General features: G+C 48.1%; 1 protein-coding gene across 1 annotated transcript in view; it reads right to left on the bottom strand.

The window, feature by feature from the left end:
* Positions 1–22500, bottom strand: part of LOC106592481 (sister chromatid cohesion protein PDS5 homolog A) — an 85212-nt gene that overhangs the window by 47776 nt on the left and 14936 nt on the right. The window contains exons 3-11 of the mRNA XM_082973928.1: positions 18757–18960; positions 18329–18415; positions 17146–17243; positions 13661–13787; positions 12354–12434; positions 9698–9838; positions 1743–1858; positions 1542–1636; positions 47–192 (exon numbers count right to left, since the gene is read on the bottom strand). Of these exons, the coding sequence (XP_082830054.1) occupies positions 47–192; positions 1542–1636; positions 1743–1858; positions 9698–9838; positions 12354–12434; positions 13661–13787; positions 17146–17243; positions 18329–18415; positions 18757–18960 (1095 nt within the window). The remainder of the gene's footprint in view (positions 1–46; positions 193–1541; positions 1637–1742; positions 1859–9697; positions 9839–12353; positions 12435–13660; positions 13788–17145; positions 17244–18328; positions 18416–18756; positions 18961–22500) is intronic.

Here is a 22500-nt window from a genome sequence, read left to right as displayed (position 1 = left end):
ATTTCAGGTGAGAATAAAGTGTGAATTGAGAAGGTGGAGGGCTCACCCTCTTGTCCAGGGTCCTCTCCCTAACGAAGCCCAGGAGTTGGTCGTTAACCAGGTTCAGGTCTTTCTTCCCGGCGTTGATGATGGTCACGATGACGTCGTGACGGATCGCCTCCTCTGGGTCGTGCGATCGCACTTTCAGGAACTCTTGATTGGACGATACAGACATATTTGGTTAGGGCAGCGTCTCCACAAACTCTCCGTCATGGGACTTTCGAAAAAGGTCCCCGTGAGGTCTTTAAAACCAGGTCTGGACTGTTCATCAGACACCTACCTACCTGTGAGATCTTTAACCAGGTCTGGACTGTTCATCAGACACCTACCTACCTGTGAGATCTTTAACCAGGTCTGGACTGTTCATCAGACACCTACCTACCTGTGAGATCTTTAACCAGGTCTGGACTGTTCATCAGACACCTACCTACCTGTGAGATCTTTAACCAGGTCTGGACTGTTCATCAGACACCTACCTACCTGTGAGATCTTTAACCAGGTCTGGACTGTTCATCAGACACCTACCTACCTGTGAGATCTTTAACCAGGGGACGCATCAGAACTACCTCCTGTGAGGTCTTAACCAGGTCTGGACTGTTCATCAGACACCTACCTACCTGTGAGATCTTTAACCAGGTCTGGACTGTTCATCAGACACCTACCTACCTGTGAGGTCTTTAACCAGGTCTGGACTGTTCATCAGACACCTACCTACCTGTGAGATCTTTAACCAGGTCTGGACTGTTCATCAGACACCTACCTACCTGTGAGATCTTTAAAACCAGGTCTGGACTGTTCATCAGACACCTACCTACCTGTGAGATCTTTAACCAGGTCTGGACTGTTCATCAGACACCTACCTACCTGTGAGATCTTTAACCAGGTCTGGACTGTTCATCAGACACCTACCTACCTGTGAGATCTTTAAAACCAGGTCTGGACTGTTCATCAGACACCTACCTACTGTGAGATCTTTAACCAGGTCTGGACTGTTCATCAGACACCTACCTACCTGTGAGATCTTTAAAACCAGGTCTGGACTGTTCATCAGACACCTACCTACCTGTGAGATCTTTAAAACCAGGTCTGGACTGTTCATCAGACACCTACCTACCTGTGAGATCTTTAACCAGGTCTGGACTGTTCATCAGACACCTACCTACCTGTGAGATCTTTAACCAGGTCTGGACTGTTCATCAGACACCTACCTACCTGTGAGATCTTTAACCAGGTCTGGACTGTTCATCAGACACCTACCTACCTGTGAGATCTTTAACCAGGTCTGGACTGTTCATCAGACACCTACCTACCTGTGAGATCTTTAACCAGGTCTGGACTGTTCATCAGACACCTACCTACCTGTGAGATCTTTAACCAGGTCTGGACTGTTCATCAGACACCTACCTACCTGTGAGATCTTTAGCCAGGTCTGGACTGTTCATCAGACACCTACCTACCTGTGAGATCTTTAACCAGGTCTGGACTGTTCATCAGACACCTACCCGTGAGATCTTTAGCCAGGTCTGGATGGTTCATCAGACAGTGGGAAGCGAACTTGACTGACTCAAGCCTCACTGGGACATGGATGTCATTGAACCTGGGGATGGAATACACACACATCTTGTTAACGCAATGCACCTCTACTACTACTACTACTACTACTACGTGTGTGTGTGTGTGTGTGTGTAACGAGTGTGTCTCACCGTCCCAGGAAGCATTGCCACAGCGGTCTGTTCTGAGTGGCCAGTTCCGAGTCTTTGGCTCCAAACAGTTTAGCCAGTAGTCTTACCACAGCTAGACGCTCTTCGCCGTCATTACTCTGCAACACACAGATAAAATTAGACTTTAAATAGATTTTAATTCAACGGTCGTCATTTCTTTTTTGGGGTCTAGTAGGTGGTGTGTGTGTGTGTTCAGGGTTTTTTCTGGATCGAAATGGGGCTTAGGCGGTGGGCTTGGCGTAAGGCTGGGTAGATCTTATTTTACTATATACACCGGTATTTAGTTTCTTTTAAACTTTACCTTCTACACTGAACAACAATATAAAAACGTAACATGTAAAAAGTGTTGATTTCATGTTTTATGAGCTGAATTAAAATGTTCCAGACACACAAAAAAAAAGCTTCTCTCTCTCTCTCTCTCAAATTTCGTGCACTAATTTTGTTTCCATCCCTGTTTAGTGAGCATTTCTCCTTTTGCCAAGATAATCCATCCACCTGACAGGTGTGGCATATCAAGAAACTGATTAAACAGAATGGTCATTCCACAGGTGCACCTTGTGCTGGGGGACAATTTAAAAAAAGGCCACTCTAAAATGTGCAGTTTTGTCACAACAACACAACGCCACAGATGTCTGAAGTTGAGGGAGCGTGCAATTGGCGTGCTGACTACAGGAATGTCCACCAGAGCTGTTGCCAGAGAACTGAGTGTTCATTTCTCTACCATAAGCCGCCTCCAACGTAATTTTAGAGAAATTGGCAGTACGCCCAACCGGCGTCTCAACTGCAGACCCACGTGTACGGCGTCGTGTGGGCGAGCGGTTTGCTGATGTCAACGTTGTGAACAGAGGGCCCCATGGTGGAGGTGGGGTTACGGTATGGGCCCCATGGTGGAGGTGGGGTTACGGTATGGGCCCCATGGTGGAGGTGGGGTTATGGTATTGGGCCCCATGGTGGAGGTGGGGTTATGGTATTGGGCCCCATGGTGGAGGTGGGGTTATGGTATTGGGCCCCATGGTGGAGGTGGGGTTATGGTATGGGCCCCATGGTGGAGGTGAGGTTATGGTATGGGCCCCATGGTGGAGGTGGGGTTATGGTATGGGCCCCATGGTGGAGGTGGGGTTATGGTATTGGGCCCCATGGTGGAGGTGGGGTTACGGTATGGGCCCCATGGTGGAGGTGGGGTTATGGTATTGGGCCCCATGGTGGAGGTGGGGTTATGGTATTGGGCCCCATGGTGGAGGTGGGGTTATGGTATTGGGCCCCATGGTGGAGGTGGGGTTATGGTATTGGGCCCCATGGTGGAGGTGGGGTTATGGTATTGGGCCCCATGGTGGAGGTGGGGTTATGGTATTGGGCCCCATGGTGGAGGTGGGGTTATGGTATTGGGCCCCATGGTGGAGGTGGGGTTATGGTATTGGGCCCCATGGTGGAGGTGGGGTTATGGTATTGGGCCCCATGGTGGAGGTGGGGTTATGGTATTGGGCCCCATGGTGGAGGTGGGGTTATGGTATTGGGCCCCATGGTGGAGGTGGGGTTATGGTATTGGGCCCCATGGTGGAGGTGGGGTTATGGTATTGGGCCCCATGGTGGAGGTGGGGTTATGGTATTGGGCCCCATGGTGGAGGTGGGGTTATGGTATGGGCCCCATGGTGGAGGTGAGGTTATGGTATGGGCCCCATGGTGGAGGTGGGGTTATGGTATGGGCCCCATGGTGGAGGTGGGGTTATGGTATTGGGCCCCATGGTGGAGGTGGGGTTACGGTATGGGCCCCATGGTGGAGGTGGGGTTATGGTATTGGGCCCCATGGTGGAGGTGGGGTTATGGTATTGGGCCCCATGGTGGAGGTGGGGTTATGGTATTGGGCCCCATGGTGGAGGTGGGGTTATGGTATTGGGCCCCATGGTGGAGGTGGGGTTATGGTATTGGGCCCCATGGTGGAGGTGGGGTTATGGTATTGGGCCCCATGGTGGAGGTGGGGTTATGGTATTGGGCCCCATGGTGGAGGTGGGGTTATGGTATTGGGCCCCATGGTGGAGGTGGGGTTATGGTATTGGGCCCCATGGTGGAGGTGGGGTTATGGTATTGGGCCCCATGGTGGAGGTGGGGTTATGGTATTGGGCCCCATGGTGGAGGTGGGGTTATGGTATTGGGCCCCATGGTGGAGGTGGGGTTATGGTATTGGGCCCCATGGTGGAGGTGGGGTTATGGTATTGGGCCCCATGGTGGAGGTGGGGTTATGGTATGTGACAGGCATAAGCTACGGACAACGAACACAATTGCATTTTAAATCGATGGCAATTTGAATGCACAGAGACACCGTGATGAGATCCTGAGGCCCCAATGTCGCAAGGATTATGTACACACAATTCCTGGAAGCTGAAAACGTCCCAGTGCTTCCATGACCTGCATACACACCAGACATGTCACCAAATGAGCATGTTTGGGATGCTCTGGATAGACGTGTACGACAGCCATTGAAGAGGAAGTGGGACAACGTTCCACAGGCCACAATCAACAGCCTGATCAACTCTACGTGAAGGAGACGTGAAGGAGACGTGAAGGAGACGTGAAGGAGGCGTGAAGGAGACGTGAAGGAGACGTGAAACACGCGGCGTGAAGGAGACGGGAAGGAGACATGAAGGAGGCGTGAAGGAGACGGGAAGGAGACATGAAGGAGACGTGAAGGAGTGGTGAAGGAGACGTGAAGGAGACGTGAAGGAGACGTGAAGGAGACGTGAAGGAGACGTGAAGGAGGCGTGAAGGAGACGTGAAGGAGAGGTGAAGGAGACGTGAAGGAGACGTGAAGGAGACGTGAAGGAGACGTGAAGGAGACGTGAAGGAGACGGGTGACTACTTCCTCATATGAACTGTGCGTTCGTAATTTTAGGTTCTGTATATAAAACAGTATTTTAAAATGTTTGGTTTGTTAAAAATGTGATACGACAGCCTGATACCAGTGATAATGTAGCTAATACAGCCTGATACCAGTGATAATGTAGACCTAAATCTACAGTCAGGACAAACGTAGCGTAGCGATACAGCCTGATACCAGAGATAATGTAGCTAATACAGCCTGATACCAGTGATAATGTAGCTAATACAGCCTGATACCAGTGATAATGTAGCTAATACAGCCTGATACCAGAGATAATGTAGCTAATACAGCCTGATACCAGTAATAATGTAGCTAATACAGCCTGATACCAGAGATAATGTAGCTAATACAGCCTGATACCAGAGATAATGTAGCTAATACAGCCTGATGCCAGTGATAATGTAGCTAATACAGCCTGATACCAGTAATAATGTAGCTAATACAGCCTGATGCCAGTGATAATGTAGCTAATACAGCCTGATAACAGTGATAATGTAGACCTAAATCTACAGTCAGGACAAACGTGGCTAATACAGCCTGATTCCAGTGATAATGTAGACCTAAATCTACAGTCAGGACAAACATAGCTATACAGCCTGATACCAGAGATAATGTAGACCTAAATCTAAAGTCAGGACAAACGTAGCGTAGCTAATATAGCCTGATACCAGTGATAATGTAGACCTAAATCTAAAGTCAGGACAAACGTAGCGTAGCTAATACAGCCTGATACCAGTGATAATGTAGCTAATACAGCCTGATACCAGTGATAATGTAGCTAATATAGCCTGATACCAGTGATAATGTAGCTAATACAGCATGTTGTTTGTGCAACGGTATCTTCTAAATCAACGAGGAATAAGTGAAGCATGAATATGCTAGCTACATGAAGTAGCTAAGTGAAAACATTTAATGTAGCCAAAGATTATAGGGTCCCCTGGGAAACACTGACCAACACTTTGGTTCCTACCTTGTCACAATAACTCGTCCCTGGCATGTAGAGATGTTCAGGACTAGTTTATTACTGGCCACCCATTCCAAAACAGACTGTAGCTCTTTGTTAAGGGTTTCATTGACTTCATTAGCTGTGGTTGCTGATGCGTAGAAGGTTGAATCATCAACATATTGTACTTATTTTCTTCATTTATTTAACTTTTATTTCACTCGGCAAGTCAGTTAAGAACAAATTCTTATTTTCAATGACGGCCTACCGGGGGATCAGTGGGTTAACTGCCTTGTTCAAGGGGCAGAATGACAGATTTTCACCTTGTCAGCTCGGGGGATTCGATCTTGCAACCTTTCGGTTACTAGTCAAACGCTCTAACCGCTAGGCCGCCCGCCTCCTCCTCTAACCGCCAGGCCGCCCGCCTCCTCCTCTAACCGCCAGGCCGCCCGCCTCCTCCTCCTCTAACCGCCAGGCCGCCCGCCTCCTCCTCTAACCGCCAGGCCGCCCGCCTCCTCCTCTAACCGCCAGGCCGCCCGCCTCCTCCTCTAACCGCCAGGCCGCCCGCCTCCTCCTCCTCTAACCGCCAGGCCGCCCGCCTCCTCCTCCTCTAACCGCCAGGCCGCCCGCCTCCTCCTCCTCTAACCGCCAGGCCGCCCGCCTCCTCCTCCTCTAACCGCCAGGCCGCCCGCCTCCTCCTCTAACCGCCAGGCCGCCCGCCTCCTCCTCTAACCGCCAGGCCGCCCGCCTCCTCCTCTAACCGCCAGGCCGCCCGCCTCCTCCTCTAACCGCCAGGCCGCCCGCCTCCTCCTCCTCTAACCGCCAGGCCGCCCGCCTCCTCCTCCTCTAACCGCCAGGCCGCCCGCCTCCTCCTCCTCTAACCGCCAGGCCGCCCGCCTCCTCCTCTAACCGCCAGGCCGCCCGCCGCCTCCTCTAACCGCCAGGCCGCCCGCCGCCTCCTCTAACCGCTAGGCCGCCCGCCGCCTCCTCTAACCACTAGGCTACCCGCCTCCTCTAACCACTAGGCTACCCGCCTCCTCTAACCACTAGGCTACCCGCCTCCTCTAACCACTAGGCTACCCGCCTCCTCTAACCACTAGGCTACCCGCCTCCTCTAACCACTAGGCTACCCGCCTCCTCTAACCACTAGGCTACCTGCCTCCTCCTCTAACCACTAGGCTACCCGCCTCCTCCTCTAACCACTAGGCTACCCGCCTCCTCTAACCACTAGGCTACCTGCCTCCTCTAACCACCAGGCTACCTGCCTCCTCTAACCACCAGGCTACCCGCCTCCTCTAACCACTAGGCTACCCGCCTCCTCTAACCACTAGGCTACCTGCCTCCTCCTCTAACCACTTGGCTACCCGCCTCCTCTAACCACTAGGCTACCCGCCTCCTCTAACCACTAGGCTACCCGCCTCCTCTAACCACTAGGCTACCTGCCTCCTCCTCTAACCACTAGGCTACCTGCCGCCTCCTCTAACCACTAGGCTACCCGCCTCCTCTAACCACTAGGCTACCTGCCTCCTCTAACCACTAGGCTACCTGCCTCCTCTAACCACCAGGCTACCCGCCTCCTCTAACCACCAGGCTACCCGCCTCCTCTAACCACTAGGCTACCCGCCTCCTCCTCTAACCACTTGGCTACCCGCCTCCTCTAACCACTAGGCTACCCGCCTCCTCTAACCACTAGGCTACCCGCCTCCTCCTCTAACCACTAGGCTACCTGCCTCCTCGTCTAACCACTAGGCTACCTGCCTCCTCCTCTAACCACTAGGCTACCTGCCTCCTCCTCTAACCACTAGGCTACCCGCCTCCTCTAACCACTAGGCTACCCGCCTCCTCTAACCACTAGGCTACCTGCCTCCTCCTCTAACCACTAGGCTACCCGCCTCCTCCTCTAACCACTAGGCTACCCGCCTCCTCTAACCACTAGGCTACCTGCCTCCTCTAACCACCAGGCTACCTGCCTCCTCTAACCACCAGGCTACCTGCCTCCTCTAACCACCAGGCTACCTGCCTCCTCTAACCACTAGGCTACCCGCCTCCTCTAACCACTAGGCTACCCGCCTCCTCTAACCACTAGGCTACCTGCCTCCTCCTCTAACCACTAGGCTACCCGCCTCCTCTAACCACTAGGCTACCTGCCTCCTCCTCTAACCACTAGGCTACCTGCCGCCTCCTCTAACCACTAGGCTACCCGCCTCCTCTAACCACTAGGCTACCTGCCTCCTCTAACCACCAGGCTACCTGCCTCCTCTAACCACCAGGCTACCTGCCTCCTCTAACCACTAGGCTACCTGCCTCCTCTAACCACCAGGCTACCTGCCTCCTCTAACCACTAGGCTACCTGCCTCCTCTAACCACTTGGCTACCTGCCTCCTCTAACAGGAAATGCAGACATTAATGAAAATAGTTTTAGGTCTAATTAACAGGCCCCTCATCCTGATAGTGGCAGTGCCAAACTGTAGAGGTTTTGAAAGCTAATTAAAAACGCAAGTCTATACATTTTGCCATGGCTTATTTTATCTGACTGACTCAAAACATAAAATATTATTATAATATTTTTTTTTTTACTCTTTGGACATAAGCGGCCCGAAGAAACCACTTACGAGGCCTGCCCAAGACGTTTAAAAACTCTAGCTGGGGCATGACGGACGTGAGCAGCAGAGGGTCGATGTCCTCTATACCTTGAGTTTAAACTCTAGCTGGGGCATGACGGACGTGAGCAGCAGAGGGTCGATGTCCTCTATACCTTGAGTTTAAACTCTAGCTGGGGCATGACGGACGTGAGCAGCAGAGGGTCGATGTCGTCCTATACCTTGAGTTTAAACTCTAGCTGGGGCATGACGGACGTGAGCAGCAGAGGGTCGATGTCCTCTATACCTTGAGTTTAAACTCTAGCTGGGGCATGACGGACGTGAGCAGCAGAGGGTCGATGTCCTCTATACCTTGAGTTTAAACTCTAGCTGGGGCATGACGGACGTGAGCAGCAGAGGGTCGATGTCCTCTATACCTTGAGTTTAAACTCTAGCTGGGCATGACGGACGTGAGCAGCAGAGGGTCGATGTCCTCTATACCTTGAGTTTAAACTCTAGCTGGGGCATGACGGACGTGAGCAGCAGAGGGTCGATGTCCTCTATACCTTGAGTTTAAACTCTAGCTGGGGCATGACGGACGTGAGCAGCAGAGGGTCGATGTCCTCTATACCTTGAGTTTAAACTCTAGCTGGGGCATGACGGACGTGAGCAGCAGAGGGTCGATGTCCTCTATACCTTGAGTTTAAACTCTAGCTGGGGCATGACGGACGTGAGCAGCAGAGGGTCGATGTCCTCTATACCTTGAGTTTAAACTCTAGCTGGGCATGACGGACGTGAGCAGCAGAGGGTCGATGTCCTCTATACCTTGAGTTTAAACTCTAGCTGGGGCATGACGGACGTGAGCAGCAGAGGGTCGATGTCCTCTATACCTTGAGTTTAAACTCTAGCTGGGGCATGACGGACGTGAGCAGCAGAGGGTCGATGTCCTCTATACCTTGAGTTTAAACTCTAGCTGGGGCATGACGGACGTGAGCAGCAGAGGGTCGATGTCCTCTATACCTTGAGTTTAAACTCTAGCTGGGGCATGACGGACGTGAGCAGCAGAGGGTCGATGTCCTCTATACCTTGAGTTTAAACTCTAGCTGGGGCATGACGGACGTGAGCAGCAGAGGGTCGATGTCCTCTATACCTTGAGTTTAAACTCTAGCTGGGGCATGACGGACGTGAGCAGCAGAGGGTCGATGTCCTCTATACCTTGAGTTTAAACTCTAGCTGGGGCATGACGGACGTGAGCAGCAGAGGGTCGATGTCCTCTATACCTTGAGTTTAAACTCTAGCTGGGGCATGACGGACGTGAGCAGCAGAGGGTCGATGTCCTCTATACCTTGAGTTTAAACTCTAGCTGGGGCATGACGGACGTGAGCAGCAGAGGGTCGATGTCCTCTATACCTTGAGTTTAAACTCTAGCTGGGGCATGACGGACGTGAGCAGCAGAGGGTCGATGTCCTCTATACCTTGAGTTTAAACTCTAGCTGGGGCATGACGGACGTGAGCAGCAGAGGGTCGATGTCCTCTATACCTTGAGTTTAAACTCTAGCTGGGGCATGACGGACGTGAGCAGCAGAGGGTCGATGGAGAACAGCTCCTGGATCAGATCAAACACGTGTTCTGACAGATCGCTGACTGAAGACTTGCCCATCACCAGCACCTGGTTAAAGAACTGGATGGGGGAGGGAGAGAGGGAGAGGCAGGGGGAGGGGGAGAGAGGCAGAGGGAGGGTGAGAGAGAGAGGCAGAGGGAGGGTGAGAGAGAGGCAGAGGGAGAGAGAGAGGGAGAGGCAGGGGAGGGGGAGAGAGGCAGAGGGAGGGTGAGAGAGAGAGGCAGAGGGAGGGTGAGAGAGAGAGGCAGAGGGAGGGTGAGAGAGAGAGGCAGAGAGGGAGAGAGGGGGAGAGGCAGAGAGGGAGAGAGGGAGAGGCAGGGGAGGGAGGGAGAGGCAGAGGGAGGGGGAGAGAGAGGCAGAGGGAGAGGGAGGGTGAGAGGCAGAGGGAGGGTGAGAGAGAGGCAGAGGGAGAGAGAGGCAGAGGGAGAGAGAGAGAGAGGCAGAGGGAGAGAGAGGCAGAAGAAGAGAGAGGCAGGGGGGAGAGAGAGGCAGGGGGGAGAGAGAGGCAGGGGGGAGAGAGAGGCAGGGGGGAGAGAGAGGCAGGGGGGAGAGAGAGGCAGGGGGAGAAAGAGAGAGAGGGAGAGAGAGGCAGAGGGAGAGAGAGAGAGAGGCAGAGGGAGGGAGGGAGGGAGGGAGGGAGGGAGGGAGGGAGGGAGGGAGGGGGGGAGGGAGGGAGGGAGGGATGGAGGGAGGGAGAGAGGCAGAGGTTTACACACATTATAGGTACATATATAGTGTATAGTACAGGTAAATACAGTTGAAGTCAGAAGTTTACATACACCTGAGCCAAATATATTTAAACTCAGTGTTTCACAATTCCTGCCATTTAATCCTAGTAAAAATTCTCTGTCTTAGGTCATTTAGGATCACCACTTTATTTTAAGAATGTGAAATGTCAGAATAATAGTATAGAGAATGATTTATTTCAGCTTTTATTTCGTTCATCACATTCCCAGTGGGTCAGAAGTTCACATATAAACTCAATTAGTATTTGGTAGCATTGCCTTTAAATTGTTTAACTTGGGTCAAACGTTTCGGGTAGCCTTCCACAAGCTTCCCACAATAAGTTGGGTGAATTTCGGCCCATTCCTCCTGACAGAGCTGGTCAGGTTTGTAGGCCTGAACGTAAACTTCCGACTTCAACTGTATTTACATATATACCTCTACTATACTCATATATATATATAGATATAGATATATAGTGCATAGTGTAGGTATATATATAGTGTATAGTACAGGTAGGTATGTGTATAGCATATATATATATATATATATATATATATATATATATATATATATATATATATATATATATATATATATAGTGTATAGTACAGGTAGGTATGTGTATAGTATATATATATAGTGTATAGTACAGGTATATATATATATATATATATAGTGTATAGCATATATATATATAGTGTATAGTACAGGTATATATATAGTGTGTATATATATATATATATATATATATATATAGTGTATAGTATAGGTATATATGTACAGAGTATAGTACAGGTATATATATATAGTGTATATATAGTGTATAGTATAGGTATATATATATATAGTGTATAGTATAGGTATATATATATAGTGTATAGTATAGGTATATATATATAGTGTATAGTACAGGTATATATATATAGTGTATATATAGTGTATAGTATAGGTATATATATATATAGTGTATAGTGTATATATAGTGTATAGTATAGGTATATATAAAAAAATATATATAGTGTATAGTATAGGTATATATATAGTGTATATATAGTGTATAGTATAGGTATATATATATAGTGTATAGTACAGGTATATATATATAGTGTATATATAGTGTATAGTATAGGTATATATTTATAGTGTATATATAGTGTATAGTATAGGTATAAATATATAGTGTATAGTATAGGTATATATATATATAGTGTATAGTATAGGTATATATATATATATATATATATATATATATATATATATATATATATATATATATATATATATAGTGTATAGTATAGGTATATATATATATATACAGAGTATAGTACAGGTATATATATATAGTGTATATATAGTGTATAGTATAGGTATATATATATATATATATATATAGTGTATAGTATAGGTATATATATATAGTGTATAGTATAGGTATATATATATAGTGTATAGTATAGGTATATATATAGTGTATAGTATAGGTATATATATAGTGTATAGTACAGGTATATATATATAGTGCATAGTATAGGTATATATATATAGTGTATAGTATAGGTATATATATATATATACAGAGTATAGTACAGGTATATATATATAGTGTATATATAGTGTATAGTATAGGTATATATATATAGTGTATAGTATAGGTATATATATATATATATATAGTGTATAGTATAGGTATATATATAGTGTATAGTACAGGTATATATATATATATAGTGTATATATAGTGTATAGTATATATATATATATAGTGTATAGTATAGGTATATATATATAGTGTATAGTATAGGTATATATATAGTGTATAGTACAGGTATATAAGTGAACAGGTACTAACGTTTGCGATGCATGTTTCTATGGTCTGAACGGTCCTCTTCAGCAGCGTCTTGGCCAAGTCGTAAGCCTGTTTATTCAGATTCTGGACAGGAGGAGAGAGGATTAAACATCAACAGGGTATCAGGCTGATCAGTACGGGGAGTTTTACCTTGTGGGCAGGTATCAGGCTGATCAGTACGGGGAGTTTTACCTTGTGGGCAGGTATCAGGTTGATCAGTACGGGGAGTTTTACCTTGTGGGCAGGTATCAGGTTGATCAGGATGGGGAGTTTTACCTTGTGGGCAGGTATCAGGTTGATCAGTACGGGGAGTTTTACCTTGTGGGCAGGTATCAGGCTGATCAGTACGGGGAGTTTTACCTTGTGGGCAGGTATCAGGTTGATCAGTATGGGGAGTTTTACCTTGTGGGCAGGTATCAGGCTGATCAGTACGGGGAGTTTTACCTTGTGGGCAGGTATCAGGTTGATCAGGATGGGGAGTTTTACCTTGTGGGCAGGTATCAGGTTGATCAGTACGGGGAGTTTTACCTTGTGGGCAGGTATCAGGCTGATCAGTATGGGGAGTTTTACCTTGTGGGCAGGTATCAGGTTGATCAGTATGGGGAGTTTTACCTTGTGGGCAGGTATCAGGCTGATCAGTACGGGGAGTTTTACCTTGTGGGCAGGTATCAGGCTGATCAGTACGGGGAGTTTTACCTTGTGGGCAGGTATCAGGTTGATCAGTATGGGGAGTTTTACCTTGTGGGCAGGTATCAGGCTGATCAGTACGGGGAGTTTTACCTTGTGGGCAGGTATCAGGTTGATCAGTACGGGGAGTTTTACCTTGTGGGCAGGTATCAGGTTGATCAGGACGGGGAGTTTTACCTTGTGGGCAGGTATCAGGCTGATCAGTATGGGGAGTTTTACCTTGTGGGCAGGTATCAGGCTGATCAGTACGGGGAGTTTTACCTTGTGGGCAGGTATCAGGCTGATCAGTACGGGGAGTTTTACCTTGTGGGCAGGTATCAGGCTGATCAGTACGGGGAGTTTTACCTTGTGGGCAGGTATCAGGTGATCAGTACGGGGAGTTTACCTTGTGGGCAGGTATCAGGCTGATCAGTACGGGGAGTTTTACCTTGTGGGCAGGTATCAGGCTGATCAGTACGGGAGTTTTACCTTGTGGGCAGGTATCAGGTTGATAGTACCTTGTGGGCAGGTATCAGGTTGATCAGTATGGGGAGTTTTACCTTGTGGGCAGGTATCAGGCTGATCAGTACGGGGAGTTTTACCTTGTGGGCAGGTATCAGGCTGATCAGTACGGGGAGTTTTACCTTGTGGGCAGGTATCAGGTTGATCAGGATGGTGTCCAGTAGTTCCTGTGTGACTCCGTCTCCCTCCATTATTATAGAACTCATCAGGTCCAACATGTGCATCTGGACCTTCTGATTATGGCTGTTACTGTGGGGGGAGGGGGGGGGAGAGGGAGAGGGGGGAGGGGGAGAGAGGGGGGGGGGGAGGGGGGGGGAGAGAGAGGAGGGGATAGGGGGGGGGGGGAGAAAGAGAGAGGGAGGGGGGAGAGAGAGGGAGGGGGAGAGCGAGAGAGAGGGGAGGGGGGAGAGAGGTTAGAGAGAGGGAGGGGAGAGGGGGGGGGGGGGAGAGAGAGGTAGGGGGAGGGGAGAGAGAGGGGGAGAGACGTTAGAGAGAGGGGAAGGGGGGAGAGAGGTTAGAGAGAGGGAGGGGGAGAGAGAGGGGGAGAGAGGTTATAGGGGTATTTTTATTTAACCAGGTAGGCCAGTTGAGAACAAGTTCTCATTTCCAACTGCGACCTGGTCAAGATAAAGCAAAGCAGTGCGACACAAACAACAACACAGAGTTACACATAAACAAACATACAGTCAATAACAAAATAGAAAATTCTATATACAGTGTGTGGAAATGTAGTAAGATTAGGGAGGTAAAGGCAATAAATAGGCCATAGTGGCGAAATAATTACAATTTAGCAATGTAATTAGCGCGAGACAGGCTGTCATCATCGCCGCTATAAAGACAGGCTGTCATCACCACCGCCGCTATAAAGACAGGCTGTCATCATCGCCGCTATAAAGACAGGCTGTCATCACCACCGCCGCTATAAAGACAGGCTGTCATCACCGCCGCTATAAAGACAGGCTGTCATCACCGCCGCTATAAAGACAGGCTGTCATCACCGCCGCCATAAAGACAGGCTGTCATCACCGCCGCCATAAAGACAGGCTGTCATCACCGCCGCTATAAAGACAGGCTGTCATCACCGCCGCTATAAAGACAGGCTGTCATCACCGCCGCTATAAAGACAGGCTGTCATCACCGCCGCTATAAAGACAGGCTGTCATCACCGCCGCTATAAAGACAGGCTGTCATCACCGCCGCTATAAAGACAGGCTGTCATCACCGCCGCTATAAAGACAGGCTGTCATCACCGCCGCTATAATGACAGGCTGTCATCACCGCCGCTATAATGACAGGCTGTCATCACCGCCGCTATAAAGACAGGCTGTCATCACCGCCGCTATAAAGACAGGCTGTCATCACCGCTATAAAGACAGGCTGTCATCACCGCTATAAAGACAGGCTGTCCTCACCACCGCCGCTATAAAGACAGGCTGGCCGCTATAAAGACAGGCTGTCATCACCGCCGCTATAAAGACAGGCTGTCACCACCGCCGCTATAAAGACAGGCTGTCATCACCGCCGCTATAAAGACAGGCTGTCATCACCGCCGCTATAAAGACAGGCTGTCATCACCGCCGCTATAAAGACAGGCTGTCACCACCGCCGCTATAAAGACAGGCTGTCACCACCGCCGCTATAAAGACAGGCTGTCACCACCGCCGCTATAAAGACAGGCTGTCACCACCGCCGCTATAAAGACAGGCTGTCACCACCGCCGCTATAAAGACAGGCTGTCACCACCGCCGCTATAAAGACAGGCTGTCACCACCGCCGCTATAAAGACAGGCTGTCATCACCGCCGCTATAAAGACAGGCTGTCATCACCGCCGCTATAAAGACAGGCTGTCATCACCGCCGCTATAAAGACAGGCTGTCATCACCGCCGCTATAAAGACAGGCTGTCATCACCGCCGCTATAAAGACAGGCTGTCATCACCGCCGCTATAAAGACAGGCTGTCATCACCGCTATAAAGACAGGCTGTCCTCACCACCGCCGCTATAAAGACAGGCTGTCATCACCGCCGCTATAAAGACAGGCTGTCATCACCGCCGCTATAAAGACAGGCTGTCATCACCGCCGCTATAAAGACAGGCTGTCATCACCGCCGCTATAAGTACAGGCTGTCATCACCGCCGCTATAAAGACAGGCTGTCATCACCGCCGCTATAAAGACAGGCTGTCATCACCGCCGCTATAAAGACAGGCTGTCATCACCGCCGCTATAAAGACAGGCTGTCATCACCGCCGCTATAAGTACAGGCTGTCATCACCGCCGCTATAAAGACAGGCTGTCATCACCGCCGCTATAAAGACAGGCTGTCATCACCGCTATAAAGACAGGCTGTCATCACCGCTATAAAGACAGGCTGTCATCATCACCTCTATAAAGACAGGCTGTCATCACCGCCGCTATAAAGACAGGCTGTCATCACCGCCGCTATAAAGACAGGCTGTCACCTGACCGCCGCTATAAAGACAGGCTGTCAGCCGCTATAAAGACAGGCTGTCATCACCGCCGCTATACAAGACAGGCTGCATAAAGCACTCACCGCCGCTATAAAGACAGGCTGTCACCCGCCGCTATAGACAGGCTGTCCGCTATATAAGACAGGCTGTCACCACCGCCGCTATAAAGACAGGCTGTCACCACCGCCGCTATAAAGACAGGCTGTCACCACCGCCGCTATAAAGACAGGCTGTCATCCACCGCCGCTATAAAGACAGGCTGTCATCACCGCCGCTATAAAGACAGGCTGTCATCACCGCCGCTATAAAGACAGGCTGTCATCACCGCCGCTATAAAGACAGGCTGTCATCACCGCAAGACAGGCTGTCACCACCGGCCGCTATAAAGACAGGCTGTCACCACCGCCGCTATAAAGACAGGCTGTCACCACCGCCGCTATAAAGACAGGCTGTCACCACCGCCGCTATAAAGACAGGCTGTCACCGACCGCCGCTATAAAGCCAGGCTGTCATCACCGCCGCTATAAAGACAGGCTGTCATCACCGCCGCTATAAAGACAGGCTGTCATCACCGCCGCTATAAAGACAGGCTGTCATCACCGCCGCTATAAAGACAGGCTGTCATCACCGCCGCTATAAAGACAGGCTGTCATCACCACCGCTATAAAGACAGGCTGTCATCACCACCGCTATAAAGACAGGCTGTCATCACCACCTCTATAAAGACAGGCTGTCATCACCGCCGCTATAAAGACAGGCTGTCATCACCACCGCTATAAAGACAGGCTGTCGTCACCGCCGCTATAAAGACAGGCTGTCATCACCGCCGCTATAAAGACAGGCTGTCATCACCACCGCTATAAAGACAGGCTGTCATCACCACCGCTATAAAGACAGGCTGTCATCACCACCTCTATAAAGACAGGCTGTCATCACCACCGCTATAAAGACAGGCTGTCATCACCACCGCTATAAAGACAGGCTGTCATCACCGCTATAAAGACAGGCTGTCACCACCGCCGCTATAAAGACAGGCTGTCATCACCACCGCTATAAAGACAGGCTGTCATCACCGCCGTTATAAAGACAGACAGACAGAGAGAGCGAGAGAGAGAGACAGAGAGACAGATTCTTACTTGATGACAGAGAAGAGAGTCTTGAAGAGTTGGATGAAGATGTCGTTGCAGTCCTCCAGCTCGAAGCAGATGTTGTAGGATTTAACCCACGCCAGGTTCTAGGTACACAAGGGGTTAAAATTACGGACATTCAGGACGGCGCTTCATAAAACAAACCCTCCCTGTTTGGAGTGTTTCCAACCTCTCACCTCCAGCAGGGTTGAAATATCTGTTCCAACTGCAGGGGATCTTGGGAAATATCTCAGTTGCATACTCATCACGTCCTCACGTCTCATCTTCTCAAAACCTATTGGATGAGAAAGCCAGGAAGGTCCCGCCCCTCTGACCTTTCTCCAATGGGTTTTGAGAACGAGACAAGGAGAGAGAGAGAGAGAGAGAGAGAGAGGACGTAGGCGAGGGAGATATTTCCTTACCGGTCCCCCAGCCTCTGACCTTTAACCCCCTTCAGCTGTCCCTTCAGTTGTTTAAAATTGGTTATATCGTAAACATTCATGTTTTTTTAAATGTAGCTTTATGGATATACTTTAAGATTAGACTAACTTAAGATTAGACTAACTTAAGATTAGACTTACTTAAGGTCCAGACTAACTTAAGGTTAGACTTACTTAAGGTCCAGACTTACTTAAGGTCCAGACTACTTAAGGTCCAGACTTACTTAAGGTCCAGACTTAAGGTCCAGACTTAAGGTCCAGACTTAAGGTCCAGACTTAAGGGTCAGACTTAAGGGGTCAGACTTAAGGGTCAGACTTAAGGGTCAGACTTAAGGGTCAGACTTAAGGGTCCAGACTTAAGGTCCAGACTTAAGGTCCAGACTTAAGGGTCAGACTTAAGGGTCAGACTTAAGGGTCAGACTTAAGGGTCAGACTTAAGGGTCAGACTTAAGGGGTCAGACTTAAGGGTCAGACTTAAGGTCCAGACTTAAGGTCCAGACTTAAGGTCCAGACTTAAGGTCCAGACTTAAGGGGTCAGACTTAAGGGGTCAGACTTAAGGTCCAGACTTAAGGGTCAGACTTAAGGGTCAGACTTAAGGGTCAGACTTAAGGGTCAGACTTAAGGGTCAGACTTATTAAAAAAAAACTGATTTTAAGAATATGAAATTGAAGAAATAGATGGGGTTTAAGCCATAATTCTGACTTTGCGGCTGTGGTAACGAGTGGCGACGGTCTAACCCCTGACCTCTCACCTCCAGCAGGTAGAAGTATCTATTGAACTGCGGGCTCTTGGTGTCTTCCAGTCCTTTCAGCTGTCTGGTGATGAACAGGAAGATGTCCTGGACAGGAGGAAGGTTCAGCGTATCAATCAGTCTTGGGTTATACATGGGTTATGGTTTTATAAAAGGGGTAATGTCCAAGATCAGGGAGGTGTATGGGTAATGTCCAAGATCAGGGAGGTGTATGGGTAATGGTTTTATAAAGGGTAATGTCCAAGATCAGGGAGGTGTATGGGTTATGGTTTTATAAAGGGTAATGGTTGTATAGGGGTTATGGTTGTGTGGAGGTTAGATGAAGGTTATAACCAGTTATCTTCAGTTTGTCGTGTGAGGTGTAAGGGGTTATGGTTGTATAGGGGTTATGGTTGTGTGGAGGTTAGATGAAGGTTATAACCAGGTACCTTCAGTTTGTCGTGTGAGGTGTAAGGGGCCTCAGGGGCGTAGATCCTGAAGATGTCAGCCAGGCAGCAGGCCACCAGGAGACGAACATCCTTGTTGGGGTTCCTCAGGAAGAACTCTGAGGCCAGATGGAGAGCCAGGTTCAGATACTGCTGCTTCTCTTCCTCGCTGTCCTGGTCCATGTCCATGTAGGTCTTCACCACCATCTACAGAGAGAGAGAGAGAGATGATTGGTTAAGGTCTAGTCCATGTAGGTCTTCACCACCATCTACAGAGAGAGAGAGAGAGATGATTGGTTAAGGTCTGGTCCATGTAGGTCTTCACCACCATCTACAGAGAGAGAGAGAGAGAGATGATTGGTTAAGGTCTGGTCCATGTAGGTCTACTGATTGGTTAAGGTCTGGTCCATGTAGGTCTTCACCACCATCTACAGAGAGAGAGAGATGATTGGTTAAGGTCTGGTCCATGTAGGTCTACACTACCATCTAGAGAGAGAGAGATGATTGGTTAAGGTCTGGTCCATGTAGGTCTACACTACCATCTAGAGAGAGAGAGAGAGAGAGATGATTGGTTAAGGTCTGGTCCATGTAGGTCTACACTACCATCTAGAGAGAGAGAGAGAGAGAGATGATTGGTTAAGGTCTGGTCCATGTAGGTCTACTGATTGGTTAAGGTCTAGTCCATGTAGGTCTACACCACCATCTAGAGAGAGAGATGATTGGTTAAGGTCTAGTCCATGTAGGTCTACACCACCATCTAGAGAGAGAGAGAGATGATTGGTTAAGGTCTGGTCCATGTAGGTCTACTGATTGGTTAAGGTCTAGTCCATGTAGGTCTACACCACCATCTAGAGAGAGAGAGATGATTGGTTAAGGTCTGGTCCATGTAGGTCTTCACTACCATCTAGAGAGAGAGAGAGATGATTGGTTAAGGTCTGGTCCATGTAGGTCTACACTACCATCTAGAGAGAGAGAGATGATTGGTTAAGGTCTGGTCCATGTAGGTCTACTGATTGGTTAAGGTCTGGTCCATGTAGGTCTACACCACCATCTAGAGAGAGAGAGATGATTGGTTAAGGTCTGGTCCATGTAGGTCTACTGATTGGTTAAGGTCTAGTCCATGTAGGTCTACACCACCATCTAGAGAGAGAGAGATGATTGGTTAAGGTCTGGTCCATGTAGGTCTACACCACCATCTAGAGAGAGAGAGAGATGATTGGTTAAGGTCTGGTCCATGTAGGTCTACACTATCATCTAGAGAGAGAGATGATTGGTTAAGGTCTGGTCCATGTAGGTCTACTGATTGGTTAAGGTCTAGTCCATGTAGGTCTACACCACCATCTAGAGAGAGAGATGATTGGTTAAGGTCTAGTCCATGTAGGTCTACACCACCATCTAGAGAGAGAGAGAGATGATTGGTTAAGGTCTGGTCCATGTAGGTCTACTGATTGGTTAAGGTCTAGTCCATGTAGGTCTACACCACCATCTAGAGAGAGAGAGATGATTGGTTAAGGTCTGGTCCATAAAGTTTAGGATTGGTTGGTATCCAGATTTCCATTACGTTTCTGTACCATACAGGGGTATGCAGTATTACACACAAAAGGGACGCTATTTATAATAATAATCCAGGAGGGGGGGTTGAATGTCTCTGCTGGAACCAAGAAGCTTGACATCTAGCTAGCATGTTAGCATGCTAGCATGTTAGCATGTTAGTATGTTAGCATTTTAGCATGTTAGCATGTTAGCATGTTAGCATGTTAGCATGTTAGCATGTTAGCATGTTAGCATGTTAGCAAAACCAAAGCTGCATAGCTGGAGCACTGAGCTGGAGATCAGTGATCTGACACATCTGAGATGTTTATTTTTTCCAAAAAGTCTCTCTAAAAAGTTCGTGAAGACCTATACTAGACTTGGGGGGCGATATACCGTGTAAAAATGTTGAAATACCGACGGAAAGTCCTATACCGTCAGCATTTTGAAATAGCCCTTTATACAGTTTATAAGACAGAGACACAGACAGACAGACAGACAGGACAGACAGGACAGACAGACAGACAGACAGACAGACAGACAGACAGACAGACAGACAGACAGACAGACAGACAGACAGACAGACAGACAGACAGACAGACAGACAGACAGACAGACAGGACAGACAGACAGACAGGACAGACAGGACAGACAGGACTTGTCAATTGATTTCTGGTCCACAGGACTCCAACACAATCTGATGAAGTGATTGGTGGATAATGTTTGTTCTTATTTTTTTTAAAGGTGACATATGCAGAAATCACTCTGCCATTTCCTGGTTGCTAAAATTCTAATTGTTTTCTTAATTTCTAATTGGTGCAACGATTCTCCTACGCTTGTTTTGTCAACATCTAAACGGCTGAAAATACAATATTTTTTGGGGTGTTTGAAGCTGGTGTACAAAACCGAAATTAAAAAAAGACAAGAACTGGAAGCATAGAAACGGCGAAAAATAGAACAGATCTACCGCTACTTAGACTGGCTTTCAATGAGAAGGATAGATCTATAACACATAGAACAGATCTACCGCTACTTAGACTGGCTTTCAATGAGAAGGATAGATCTATAACACATAGAACAGATCTACCGCTACTTAGACTGGCTTTCAATGAGAGGGACAGATCTATAACACATAGAACAGATCTACCGCTACTTAGACTGGCTTTCAATGAGAGGGACAGATCTATAACACATAGAACAGATCTACCGCTAGTTAGACTGGCTTTCAATGAGAAGGATAGATCTATAACACATAGAACAGATCTACCGCTACTTAGACTGGCTTTCAATGAGAAGGATAGATCTATAACACATAGAACAGATCTACCGCTAGTTAGACTGGCTTTCAATGAGAAGGATAGATCTATAACACATAGAACAGATCTACCGCTACTTAGACTGGCTTTCAATGAGAAGGATAGATCTATAACACATAGAACAGATCTACCGCTAGTTAGACTGGCTTTCAATGAGAAGGATAGATCTATAACACATAGAACAGATCTACCGCTACTTAGACTGGCTTTCAATGAGAGGGACAGATCTATAACACATAGAACAGATCTACCGCTACTTAGACTGGCTTTCAATGAGAAGGATAGATCTATAACACATAGAACAGATCTACCGCTAGTTAGACTGGCTTTCAATGAGAAGGATAGATCTATAACACATAGAACAGATCTACCGCTAGTTAGACTGGCTTTCAATGAGAGGGACAGATCTATAACACATAGAACAGATCTACCGCTACTTAGACTGGCTTTCAATGAGAAGGATAGATCTATAACACATAGAACAGATCTACCGCTAGTTAGACTGGCTTTCAATGAGAGGGACAGATCTATAACACATAGAACAGATCTACCGCTACTTAGACTGGCTTTCAATGAGAAGGACAGATCTACAACACATAGGACAGATCTACCGCTACTTAGACTGGCTTTCAATGAGAAGGACAGATCTACAAAACTCACATTTCTATGTGAATTTGGTCAAGTCGCCCCAAAAAGTTTAAACTCCACTAGCAATCTGTAGCCTAAGATCTCTCTAGACTGGATACTACATACAGTCGAGCAGAGTGAGTTCCCTCTCTAGACTGGATACTACATACAGTCGAGCAGAGTGAGTTCCCTCTCTAGACTGGATACTACATACAGTCGAGCAGAGAGTTCCCTCTCTAGACTGGATACTACATACAGTCGAGCAGAGTGAGTC

The sequence above is a fragment of the Salmo salar genome, chromosome 04 (assembly GCF_965601325.2).
Source record: "Salmo salar chromosome 04, fSalSal1, whole genome shotgun sequence".
In the NCBI taxonomy this organism is placed as follows: domain Eukaryota; kingdom Metazoa; phylum Chordata; class Actinopteri; order Salmoniformes; family Salmonidae; genus Salmo; species Salmo salar.
The sequence above is the reverse complement of the archived record's forward strand: the minus strand, read 5'-3'. Positions and strand labels throughout refer to the sequence as shown.